A 13,954-nucleotide genomic window follows, 5' to 3' on the forward strand; every position below is an offset into this window, starting at 1 on the left:
CCTACTATACGGCAGAGAAGTACTATTAATAGAATGAGTGCCAGGTATTTCTGAACAATTTCAGTTTTGTTTTTCCATATATCTAATACAGGATGCTGAATACTACTTAACAAAGCTCAATATTTATTCATTTTCAAATACTTACTTCACAGTGGTTGTTTCAAGCCTTTGTATTGCTTAATGTCATTCTTACCTTCATTCCTGCCAGTGCCTCTATAGCTAGACTTCATAAACATTTGGCATTAGCTCACCACTTCTTCTTTTTCTCAAAATACATCTCTATATCATCTTTCCTTAATTAATCTCTAAGGTAATCAGTCATCTTCTCTTAAAAAGTAACTAACCATTCTACTTCAAATTTATATATTTGTTATTACATATTTGTATGTATTTATAGGACAGATGTGATATTTAGTTACATACATGAAATGTATAATGATCAAGTCAGGGTATCTGGGGTATCTATCATCTTGAGTATTGATCATTTCTATGTTTTGGGAACACTTCGAGTCCTCTCTTCTAGCTATTTTGAAATATTTAATACATTATTGTTAACTATAATCACCCTACTGTTCTATGGAACACGAATTTATTCCTCCTATCTTACCATGTGTTTGCACCCCTTATCCACATCACTTCATCCCCTTCCCCACATCCTTCTCAGCCTCTGGTCTCTATCATTTAAATCAATGATTCTATAGGAGAAAGGAATAGGGAAGCTTATCAGATTCAATAAAAGAAGACCTTCTGAAAATATATAGTATTGTCTCTCACTTTAATCAGTGTTCTGTTGTGCTGGGGATTGATGAAAGGTTAAAAATCACTGGTCTTGATGTTATATCTTTTTGCCTCCTAAAAGACCTCATATTCATCTTGACAATTTCATTGACATCTTCAAAGTCTATCTTTTCTCTGGCTGGGTCTTGTGCCTTCAATAAATGTATCTTTTTTTCTCTAAATCCTTCTTTTGATCCTTCCACCTCAACTAACTACCATATACTGGTAAAAGTTGTAGAAGAAATAAACTAGGATGACTGCCTGGTTCACTGTAATTCCCCCAGTGCCAAAAGGAGCCCTTGGATCCAATAGGGAGTCTATTAGGTTTTCTCTCTTGGGAACTTGGAAGTTTTCTCTCTAAAAACTTAAAACAGTGAGATGGTGGTTTAAGTAGCCATCTCACTGTAAAGCCTCCTTAGGCTGCAGAAATCCTGCCTTTCCCAAAGCGTGGCTGTATAGCATTTCCTTCAGAATCTGTGAACTGCTCTCCAATGTCTTACAAATATGCCCCACAATGTCTTCTCTCTTTCTCTCTTTTTTTTTTTTCCTTTTTGCCATAAGTAAGCCAAAACTAATTCTGCAACTTGCAACTAGGAAAACTGAAGCTCATCTAGGAGTACACTGTGCTGGTATCCAACGTATGTCCCACAGGCAAAGTAACACCTCTAATCCTGAACGTATTCCAACTCACTAGCAATCAGATAACATAAATTAAAATCACAATGAGATGCAAAAAGACTGGCAAAAATAAAAAATGCTAACCACACAAAATGTTGGTAGGGATGTGAAACAAGAACTTTCACCAATGGAGTGTTGAAAAACTTTCTCATACTTTTCCATAACTAGAAACGTTACTGATTATAAATTGATACAACCATTTTGGAAATCAATTTGATATTATTAAAGTTGAAATTATACATTCCCTATGGTCAAGCAATTATACTACTGCATGCCTACAGAAATCTGTGCACATATGTACCAGGATGCAACGGCAAGAATGTTCACAGCAGTATTTTTTATAATAGCCCCAGCTGGAAATTATTCAAATGTCTACTCACAGTAAAACAAGTAAATTATAGTGTACTTATACGATGGAATCAATGGACTACAGCTACATGCAATTAAAAATGACAAACATATATAAGCAAGACACAAAAGTGCTTGCTTTTAAACTTATAACATTGGCAAACAATCAATATTGTTTGCAGATGTACATACTGGTAGTAAAAACTATAAATAAAAGTAAGGAAAGGATTACTATAAAAGGCCAATGGTGGTTAACATATAGGATAGAGGATGGGAACTGCAGTCAAACAGAGACCTTGGTAGATTTCTGGTATGCTAGCATTAATTGATTTTTTGAACTGGGTAGTGTTAACATGGTATTCACTTTTTAACTGTTAAGCTGTATATATTTATGTTATGTACTTTAAGGTATATATGTGATATTTCGCTGCTTAAAAAAATTAACTCACATGACCATTTTCCTGTTAAATGTGCAAGTAAGTGTATGTTATCCCAAAAGCCAGGTTATATTTTGAAAAAACTGAAAAGTAGTTAAAAAGAAAGCTGACTTGAATGCATAAAATAAAACAATGGTTATCTTTATTACAGATTTCACAGCAAAAAACAGAGGTCTTTCTAAAATATCCAACCCTGGTATTCACTGAGACATGAGATGTATTACCCTTCACACTCAAAGTGAGATGGGTTTTTTCTACTCTACTCAACCCTCAACATCATTCTGCTAGAACTTCAGTAAGTCATACCAAATGGTTTACTGACAACACTGTCTGCATCAAAGTGTTCCACTTTAATCTCAATAATAGGAAAAGCCTTCTTTCAAAAGAACTAAGAAAAGCTTGCAGAACAATATTGTTTGTAGATAAATACCCAAGCATAATCACCATAGCTACCATATATATAGCACTTACCATTAACTAAGTCAGTTACATGTTATTACCTCACTTAATACTCAGCACTCTTAAGTATTATTGGTGTCTCATTTTATATATGAACAAGTGCAGTTACAGAAAAGTTAAATAATTTTCCCAAGTAAAAAGTAGAAAAGCTTGCATGGGAATGAGAAAACCAAAATCAGAAATAATTTTAAAAAGCAGAAATACCATATGATCTCACTTATATGTGAAATAAAAAAAGGTGAACTCATAAAAGTGAAAGAGCATAACGGTAGTTACCAGTGGCTGGGGGACAGAAAGTGACTGGGGAAATGTTGGTCAAAGTATACAACATTTCAGTTAGATATGAGGGATAAACTCAAAAGATCTATTGTACAAAATGGTGACTATAGTTAATAACATATATTGTATTCTTAAAAATTGCTCAGAGAGTAGATTTTAAGTGTTCTCATCATTAAAAAAATGCATAATTAACTTAGCCATTCCACAATGTACACATATTTTAAAACATGTTGTCTGTGATAAATATAGAAAATTGTATCAATTAAAAACTTTAAACAATTTTTAAAAATAAAATAACTGAAGCCCCAGACCATGTAATAAAATAAAACTTCCATTTCGTTCCTCTTTACATCTCTTTTATAAAAGAGCAGAAATGCATATGTGGGGCATGGTTTAAAGGTATGTTCTTAAAGGCATCCTTATGTTTTCATTTAGTTAAATTCAAACCTAATTAAATAATCCATAGCGTGTATATCAGAGACACAGTGGAGCTGGAAGGATATGCTTATGCCTATCCTTCACTCTCACAATTCATTCTTTTATTAATATTCATTCAACATTTACCAGCAGCTTAATGTGTACAGCCCATGAACCAGGCACTGCATACAAAGACAAATATGATATAGTCCCCTGCCCATAACAATCTACAGTATGGAAAAGAAAGGAGAATATAAGTAAGAGTTTATTAGTACATCAGAATTTACCAGAATCCCATACCTTAACTAAAGTACAAAGATTCAGAGTGATATACTTCTAGGCTGATTCTAATTATGACCTCATTCTGTAGCTCACTGGTTCTCAATGTGTACTCTTGGACCAACAGTATCATTATTACTTAAGAGCTTACTATTTAATAGAAATGCAAATCTTGGGCCCCACTCCAGGCCTACAAAATCAGAAACTCTAGAGGGAGGCCCAGCAATCTGTATTTTGTTTTGTTTTGTTTTGTTTTGTTTTGTTTTGAGAAGGAGTTTCGCTCTTGTTGCCCAAGCTGGAGTATAGTGGAGCAATCTCGGCTCACTGCAACGTCTGCCTCCTGGGTTCAAGCGATTCTCCTGCCTCAGCCTCCTGAATAGCTGGGATTACAGGCACACGCCACCATGCCTGGCTAATTTCTTTTTTTTTGTATATTTAGTAGAAATGGGGTTTCACCATGTTAGCCAGGCTGGTCTCGAACTCCCGACCCCCGGTGATCCTCAACTTCCCAAAGTGCTGGGATTACAGGCATGAGCCACGGCACCCAGCCCAGCAATCTCTGTTTTAACAAACCCTTAAAGTGATTCTGATGAATCTCAAAGGATTAGAATTACTGTTATGGCATAACCAAAGTCAAGAGACCATAAATGATTGAGTTCTACTTGACATAGTGAAATTCACCTGTCTACTCTTAGGTTGTCCCAAACTATAATGGCCATTTGGAATGCTCCCAGGCTACAGATATATTTTTCAAGAAAGCCCAAGGATTTCCTGGCAATACCAGGGGCTCCAGAAGGACCTAGAATCCAAAATCATGAAAATGACCCATGTAGTCCCACCAAAAGTCATAGCAGCACAACTTACTTAAAGCTAAGGCAATTCTAAGTTACAAATTAGCAACACCTGAATTAAATTACCATATTTCTACGTAAACCATACCATGTTACTGAGTAAGATTAAAAATAAAACATTCCTGACTACTTATTACCTGGAATCTGAATTGGGATGGGATAAAATTTATTTTAACAAGGGAAGTTCAGGATTTGAATAATTCAAAAATTAAATTTGAAATATCCCATGCCCTAGTTTTACTTATATAATAAAGACAGGACTATTAAGATAATCAATTATTACTGCAAATGGCCTCTCTTCTTATACTCTTACATAAATTTAAAAACTCTCCATTTCTAACAGATCTTAAAATAAATAAATCCATAAAAAGTGGTCCAAAGTCTTAAATGAAAATATTTAAAAGGTATATAATGTATTGATTCCTGTTTCATACTTAATCAAAGACTGATTATGATATTTAAGACTTAGTTGTCATTGGACTCTATGTAAGGTGAGAAACAGGTTAAGTACATAGAGACAATTTAAAGAAAAAAGGTACTACATAGTATATCTGTAAGTCAAAAGGATTCCTTTTTAAGTATCTACCCAAATGAAGTAATATTAACTGTCCCATTCCCAAATCCAAAAGTGCATCTTCCCTTTCAGGCTGACCAAATGCAGATGGACTGCTTTGGCTTCTCAAATTTTTAGCAGGATAAATCACTAGTGAGTTTCCTTTCCTTTTTACTTTGCACAATTTTTTCTAACTACCTTTTGATAGTTTTAGTTTCAATAAAATGCTTATATAAGCATCAGAATCTTTAAAAACACAATTTTATAGGTGAATGCTTTATATTAATTAACATAGTAGTGAACTTGAAAGATTCAATATCTTAACAGTACCAACATCAAAGGCCACAATGAAAATGTACAGAGGTATCTTCTACATCACCATCTTCATAATGCTGTGGATATGAATACCTATCCCGCACATTATCCCACCACAGATACATAAACATGCACATGCATACACACATGCACCCCTATTTTTAAAAATACCCTACTATAGATTTACTGTCTAACTGCCAAGACCCACATCATTCTTGACCTATTTTAAGTATGAATCACATTTTGAGGGATAAGCATAGGTCAATGTTTTATTGTATAAAGTGTGTAAGCTATCTTTAAAATTGCTTTAAAAAAAAAAAAATCTTCAAAGGGTCATTCCAGGTCCTAATATCACCAAATTTATTAAGTGAGATGCATCTACCCTAATCATATGTCTTAAGTTTTTATTAAAAATGATACACCAGAGATGACCTGAAATAATTTGATGGAACAAGGAAAATGAAAATCCGAGAGAAACAATGCCCAAGGAATACAATTTAAAAGGTTCTACTAAAGCTTACCTCTTTAGGGCACTGATTTTTGCAACAACTGAGGAGGTTCTTTTCATTTACATCAGCTGTGGTTATTTTTCTAAAAATAAGAAAGTTGATGACATTCAAACAAAAATCCATTTTATAGCGTAATTTTTCTAAAAATAACTCACGATTTCAAACATATCCATAAAATTATCTTTTTTCCTAGGAAATACTTTAATTTCTCTCTCTGTAACAATTATCTTCAAATTATTTATCTGTTCTGATAACTCAAATCATCCAGCCCTTTACTACTAAAAGTCAAATGCCAAACGTGTTAATTGCTGTAAGTACAAAATACACACAAAATACCATCTGTGCCTGGCCTCTCTTTAATAGTTTCTGTAACTATCTTTCCCTATAGATTTATTATTATAATTCATAATTACAATTGTTCTTAATGCCCCTACACAAATAATTTTAAAATTAGTTATTTAATATGTTCAAATTGAGGAATTTAGGCTATTTGGAGAAATATAATTAACTTACTTAAAAAGCTTGGGTAAGCTATTAATATTAGAAATTAATACACTTTAGCCAAGGTACAGTGGCTCTAGCCTGTAATCCCAGCACTTTGGGAGACTAAGGCAGGTGGATCACTTGAGGCTGAAAGTTCAAGATCAACCTGGCCAACATGGCAAAAGCCCATCTCCACTAAAAATACAATAATTAGCCAGGTGTTGCACACCTGTAATCCCAGCTACTCAGGAGGCTGAGGCATGAGAATCACTTGAACACAGGAGGCGGAGGATGCAGTGAGTCAAGATTGTGACACTGCACTCCACCCTGGGTGACCAAGTGAGACTCTGTCTCAAAAAAATAAAATAAAATAAAATAAAAATTCACTTTGGGTCTGATCGTTTTAGAACAAAAATGCTTTTATAGCTCAGTGAATAATTCAGAAAAAAGTCATAAACACTAAGGAATAAACCTACTTTCCAATAGACACTGCCTAAGTCAGTAACTAGTGACAATTTAAAACTCCCTATCATAAGCATCTCACCTTTCTCTTTCTCATTACTTTTTTTCTCCTTTCCTTTATTCTGTATTTTCTTGCTTTTCCTATTCTTGCTTTTATCAGACATAACTGCCAATATATACCATAAGATTAGTCTTCTTAATGCTAATTAAAATTATTATCTAAATATTCATATTAAATTAGCTATAAATATGCTCTAAGATATTTCTTGGCAAAGTTTCACTTAATGCCACAAAGTTTTTGTGGTGGCTCTATTAAACACTATTGCATTTTTAAGATTCTTACAAGTAGAATGTTCATCTCTGAACTTAAGAGTTAATATTATTTTGTTCCTGTTACTTTTTAATTAGGAATAAATTAACTTTTCAAGGTCTATATCTTCTATATCCAAATTCTACAGAAGAAATAAACATGAAGCAGAAAAAGACTATAGCATAGTAATATATACATATTGGCTTTCATCCATGGTTCTTGGCTCATCACTCCCCAAGGTAGGCCATTAACTAAAAATATTATCTTCTTCCGCCTTTCTGTCTTGAGCAGGCCATAAAGAAATTCTGACCTACCTTGTCTGATTGTAGGTCATAAGACCCCATTTCAGAAGGAGTCCTGTCCCATACTCTGGACGAAGGAATGCTGCACAGACAGGCCAAAAAGAACTGAAACAGACAGGCCTTGCTCGGTTTCCTCACTCAGCCTATTATTAAATCATACCCTCTGTCCAGTCACTTCTACATGAGTGTCCATACTTCAGTCATGCCTATCCAATGAATTCTCCATAATGGCCCAAGAAGAAAGGGTACAAAAACTTATGAACAGCAGAACACAGAGGTTCCCGGAGGTGGTATTCCAAATGATGGGGCAGGGTAGGAATGGAATCACTATGCCCTTATTTTATACCTCACCCTATGTATTTTCTCATTGGTATATTTTACAATATCCTTTATAATAAACCAATAAACATAAATTTTTCTCTGAGATCTATCTGTAAGGCACTCTAGCAAATTAATCAAACCCAAAGAGGGGGCCATGTGAACCTAAACTTGAAGGCGGTCAGTCAGAAATTCCAGAGGCCTGAATTTGAGACTGGTGTCTGAAGGGGAGGCAGTCTTGTGAGACTGAACCTCAGCCTACAGGATCTGACCCCTTCTCCAGGTTCTCAGAGCTGAATTAGAGGACACCCAGCTGGTGCTTGCTACAGAACTAATTGCTTGCTTATTGGTTGGAAGAAACTCCCAAACATTTGGTCACAAAAGTCTTTTGTGTTGATTATTGTGGTGTAAGAGCAGAGGAAAACCAGTTTGTGTTTTTTATTTCCACACAGGAGGAAAAGATGACTTAAATAATTCACTGAATTGAAAGCAAATTAAATTATTAGAACTAATCAACAGAATTCTATATTTAAAAATACACTTCAATATGTATTTAAGAAAAGGAAAAAAATCTGTAGTGCTGAGGTAATGGAAGCCACCACAATCCAAATATATCCACACATCTCCCTCAAAAAAAAAAAAATAGCTCATTAATAACAAATAAAATGACTAAATCCCATGCCGCAGCACAACTTGAAGATACAAGTTTCTATAAACTTCAAATTGCCTATAACTAGAAAAAAAAAAAAAATTCCTGATAGAGCTGTTTGTCAAGCTCCCAATGCAAGTATTTTGATAGAGCTAGTGGAGATCTGAAAAAAAAACTGAATGGAAAAGAGAAGAGGAGCTGAGCTAAAATCACAACAGAAAAAGGTCTCCCTAAGCATGAAAATACTGAAAATATCCTTGTAGACCACAGCACTAACTGAAGGGAATAGACTTTAAAAAGCACACAAGGCTGGGTGTAGTGGCTCACACCTGTAATCCCAGCACTCTGGGAGGCCGAGGAGGGTGAAACGCCAGAGCCCAGGAGTTACAACCAGCCTGGGCAACATGGAGAAACCATGTCTCTATTAAAAAAACACCAAAATTAACCTGGTGTGGCGGTGTGCACCTATAGCCCCAACTACCAGGAAAGCTGAGGTGGGAAGATCACCTGAGCCTGGGAGGTCAAGGCTGCAGTGAGCCATGAGTGTGCCACTGCATCCAGACTGGGAGACAGAGAGACACCTTGTCTCAAAAAAAATAAAAATGAAAAAAGTACACAAGATTCAAGTAGCCAATCTTGGAAAGACAGCACTCTGGGAAAAGGTAAAAAGGAAAAGGCAGGCTTTAGACTTTGGAGATGTGGCAAAAGAAGAAGGGAAATTTAGGATCTTGCAAGACCAAAGGAAACAAAAGTAAAATAAGGACACATAACTCTTCTCCCTCTTCCCAGCACACCCTAAAACACCAACCATTTTAAAAATTGTATTTTTCCATCTGTCAAGAGTGGTCATCAACTAGAAATCTTATACTAAGCTCTGTCCAAAAAAAAAAAAAAAACCATAAAGAGACATAATTTACATCTGTAAAAAACTACTAGAGAAAATAAACAGAAAATGATACCTAAAGCCTTTTAGTTGATGAAAATTCCCTTCTATATCTCTCACCCAAAAAAAGAATTACAAAGAAGAAAACTGAAACATAATATTCCAAACTGAATATATGAACCACCATCTGTACAGAGAAGTGTTAACCTAGCAGACCTGACTGCTATCTTTTGAAAGGCCTCCTTATAAGGCTAGCCTCTGGCTGGTGCTTGGGAATTTGGATTTCAGGAACGTTCCCACCACTCCCAGAACTGGTAAGAACAGCTGACTATGTCTAAACTGTTTGTACAAATCAAATGGTTTATGCTGAACAGTTGCTTTCCCACTGAGAGTACTGAACTTTGGTATGTGCCAGGTGAGGCTGCCTATGTAAACTTCCCCCAATAAAAACCTCTAGATGCTCAGTCTCTAATGAACTTCTCTGGTTAGAAACATTTTACAAGTGTTGTCACAACTCAGTGGTGGGGGAATTAAGCACATCCCATGTGACTCCGCTGGGAGGAGACTCTAGATGCTTGTGATTAGTACACTTCACCTCATCTACCTTTTCCCTTTGCTGACTGTGCCTTCTAGCCTTTTGTTGTAATAACTCATAGCTGTAGGTATAACTATATGCTGAGTGCTGGGAGTCCTAGCAAATTACCCAATATGAGCATGGTATAGGGCCCTTCAATACATTACCACCTTAAGTCAGAAAAGCAAAACCTAAGAGCATAATGGAGAAGAAAAAAGAAAAAGAAATGTACAAAGGTTGACTGAATTCAGGAAAAAAAATTAAGATAAAATTACATCAGAAATTAAAACTAAATTACAAAGTGCTCATGGAAGAACATATTTACAGAAGAACATACTTGAATCAAAATTTAATAAGGGTCCCTGAAATGAGACAGCAAAACAACCTAGATGATAGAAACAAGATGTCAAAGAAGTAAGTGATTGAAATGGGAGACAGAAGAAGAAAATCCAACATACATACAATTGGTAGCACTAAAAAACAAAAACAAAATTAATGAAATAGAGCTGGTATTTGAAATTATAATCCAGGAAAATAAAAATACTGAACTTATATGTTGAAAGGGGTCATCAGGTACCTGGAAAAATTTATCAAAAATTATTAACCCTGAGTCATACCTTAATAAAAAACATTAGATTTTAAAGACAGAGGAGGGAAACGAAGGAGAAAGAAACAACTTTTAGGAGTCCCAGGCAAAAAAGATCAATTAACTCCTAAGGAAAAAACAGACTGGCATCAAATTTCTCAAAAGTAAAATATAAATGTAAGTAGCATGGAGCAGCATTTCCAAGAAACTCTAGGAAACAACACATAAATAAAAGACTTTTTACACAATTAAAAATGCTATAGCAAAACATTCTTAAACATGCAAGGGAATGTTTAAGAATTAAGCATTCAGGGAATACTATGCCCATGAGCTCTCTTGGGGAATCTACTAGAGGATGTACTTCATTCAAAGAAGAGAAGATTACAAAATTTCAGAAAAAACTGGTGGTGAAAATTTAAAATTGAAAATCTAAGAAAAAAAGATGGGAATGAGTGTAGAATAATATATAAATGTTGTATGTTCTGAAAAAGAATAAAGCATGCAACTAAACAATTAGAGGAGAAGGAAAGAAGAAAAAGACAAATAAAATAAACTCACTGGCTGTCATTCAGTCTTAAATGAGAACCAGGTGATAAAATTAAAAGCTGACAAACCAGTTAGTAAAAGATGAAAGAAACAAGTGTCTAAAGACATTAAAAAGGTACAAATACAAAAATAATCAACCACACACACAAAAAATAAACCTGACTAAATAGGAAAAACTTTTAAATAAGAGCAACAAAAACAAATCACATAAACAAAAAGTGACATAACACAAACAGTAATCATAAAGTAATAACTCAGAGCTAAACCAAAGATATTAGTGATATTAAAAGTTGTTAAAGGACTTAACTTACCTATTAAAGTGAAAAAGGGGATGCATAAGAATTTAAGCCAAAGGTATTAAATGTAACAAAGGATACCTCTTAATGCTAGAAGCCATAATTATTAAAAACTCTGCACAACATATAACAGCTTAATCATCTTTATAAGCAAAAACTACGGCAGTTGCAAAGAGATACAGAAACACACTAATAGACTAGGTGTGATGGCTCATGCCTGTAATCCCAACATTTTAAGAAGCTGAGGCAGGAGGACGTCTTAAGCCCAGATGTTTTGAGACCAGTCTGGGCAACATAGCGAGAGCACATCTCTACAAAAAATTTATTTAAAATTAGCCAGATGTGTTGGTATGTGCCTGTGGCCCTAGCTACATAGGACGCTGAGGTGGGAGGATCACTTGAGCCCAGGAGTTAGTGAGCCATGACCATACCACTGTACTTTAGCCTGACCAATAGAGTGAGACTATGTATCAAAAAACAAAAACAAAAAGAAATACACTAATAATACGGAATTTTAATACAGTATTTTCACTATAAGACAAAGCTATTGTATTAAAAAATGATACATACACACATTCCAAATCTTATATACTGATTATTAACAGACTACATCTCCTAAAGCACATAGAATATTCACAAAAATTGATCACTTTATTTTACAAAGGAAGCACTGTTATTTTGTAATAAATTAGAAAAATATTACAAACACATGCTCAGACCACAGTGCAATAAAAGTAGATGTTCTACTTTAAAACTCTTGAGTACAGGAGGAAATATAATGTAAAAACAGAAACTCTCAAATATAAAGAAAGTAATATACATATGAATATAGGGAATATTCCTAAACCAATAATTAAATAATCCACAACCTTTAAGTACATCTATGATAAAAATGAAAGCATGAAAATAAATGAATTAAATTCCCAATTCTTTTTAAAAAATTCAGAAATTGGCCGGGCGCGGTGGCTCAAGCCTGTAATCCCAGCACTTTGGGAGGCCGAGGCGGGTGGATCACGAGGTCAAGAGATCGAGACCATCCTGGTCAACATGGTGAAACCCCGTCTCTACTAAAAATACAAAAAATTAGCTGGGCATGGTGGTGTGTGCCTGTAATCCCAGCTACTCATGAGGCTGAGGCAGGAGAATTGCCTGAACCCAGGAGGCGGAGGTTGCGGTGAGCCGAGATTGCGCCATTGCACTCCAGCCTGGGTAACAAGAGTGAAACTCCGTCTCAAAAAAAAAAAAAAAAAATTCAGAAATTTCTTTTTAAAGGAAATAATAGTATTTTTAAAGGAAACAGTAAAATAAGAGCAGAAAAATGTGGTGAAGAATAAAAGAACAGTCAATCCAGTTAATCAAAATCCTAGGTTTTTAAAATAAAAAATTTACTGCCTAACACTCAAGAAAGAGGGAGAAAGCAAAAATATTCAAAATAAGAATGAGAACGCGGAAATCATAAAACAAAATTTTAATTACAGTAAGCAACTACTTTATAAACTTTTACATAAATAAATTTGAAAAACCTAGATTAAACAGATAACTTCCAAGGAAAATCGTTTTCCAAAAATGACCCAATAAGAGAGATAAATTTTCCTTAGAAAAAAATAGAGAAAGTTATCAAAAACAACACACACATGCCAGGTCCAGATGGTTTCACAGAGGAATTCCATAAAACCCTCAATGATACTACATGATGTATTCTAAAGTATAGAAAATCGAGAAAATAGCCAAGTTTATTTTATAAAACAAACATAAAGTTGACACCCCAATTTGATAAACAATACAAAATTTAAAAACTATAGACAAATACAATTTATAAATATTTTAAATGCTAAATAAAATATTAACAGATTAAAATCAACAAAGCTAAGGATTAAAATGGTATGATTATCTCCATAGATGCTAAAACATCATTTGGCAAATTCAGCATCCAATCCTGATTTAAATATACACATACACTCAAGAAAACAGAAATTGTTGAATACTCTCTAACATGGTGATAAAGCCAACATCTTACACAATGTAGAAATACAGGAAGTAATTAAAGAAACAAACAAGGCAGGGCCAACGCTATCTAACACTGGACTAGAGATGTTAACCAACGATAAGAGATGACAATTATGAAGCAGAAGTATTGTAAAGACAAGATATAATTACATTAAAAAGTCTCCGCAAGGCAAAAAAGAAAAGAAAAGAAAAAAAACCCAAAAATGACAACCCATAAGCTAGCTCAAAAGACAACAAAGAGGCAGAAGATGTTTGCAGTATATATTATACTTAAATGGTTAATATTCCTAATACATAAAGAACTATTGAAAAACCCAGGAAATTAAGCGGGAAAGACCAACACCCCAAGGAAAAAAAAATACACAAAGGATGTCAACAGTCAATTCATAAAAATAAATTTTAAAATGGTCCTTATCAAAACAGAGAGCCTAGAAGTAATGATACACAAGGAGCAATAAGCATACCAAGTGGATTTTCAATATCACTGTCCACCAAAAAGGCCCTCAGAGAAATGTCTAAGTCTTGGGCTAGGATAGGCAAAGTAAAAGATGAGCCTGGGACATTTTTATCAGCCAGAAAAAAAAGAAAATACTAACACAAGGATGAAAACACATCAAAAAGAAATGGGAACCAATT

At 34.5% G+C, this 13,954-nt stretch overlaps 1 protein-coding gene across 3 annotated transcripts in view; it reads right to left on the minus strand.

The window, feature by feature from the left end:
* The window catches only part of NFXL1 (nuclear transcription factor, X-box binding like 1), a 67,482-nt gene that overhangs the window by 9,761 nt on the left and 43,767 nt on the right, over positions 1–13,954 (minus strand). For 2 of the 3 annotated variants that reach the window (XM_032274103.1, XM_032274102.1), the window contains exon 19: positions 5,915–5,984. The exons of the other annotated variant lie outside the window; for it this stretch is intronic. In XM_032274103.1, coding sequence (XP_032129994.1) covers positions 5,915–5,984 — 70 coding nt within the window. The remainder of the gene's footprint in view (positions 1–5,914; positions 5,985–13,954) is intronic. 3 annotated transcript variants of the gene reach the window in all.

The sequence above is a fragment of the Sapajus apella genome, unplaced genomic scaffold, assembly GCF_009761245.1.
Source record: "Sapajus apella isolate SASKATOON/1434 unplaced genomic scaffold, GSC_monkey_1.0 scaffold5, whole genome shotgun sequence".
Taxonomy (NCBI): Eukaryota; Metazoa; Chordata; class Mammalia; order Primates; family Cebidae; genus Sapajus; species Sapajus apella.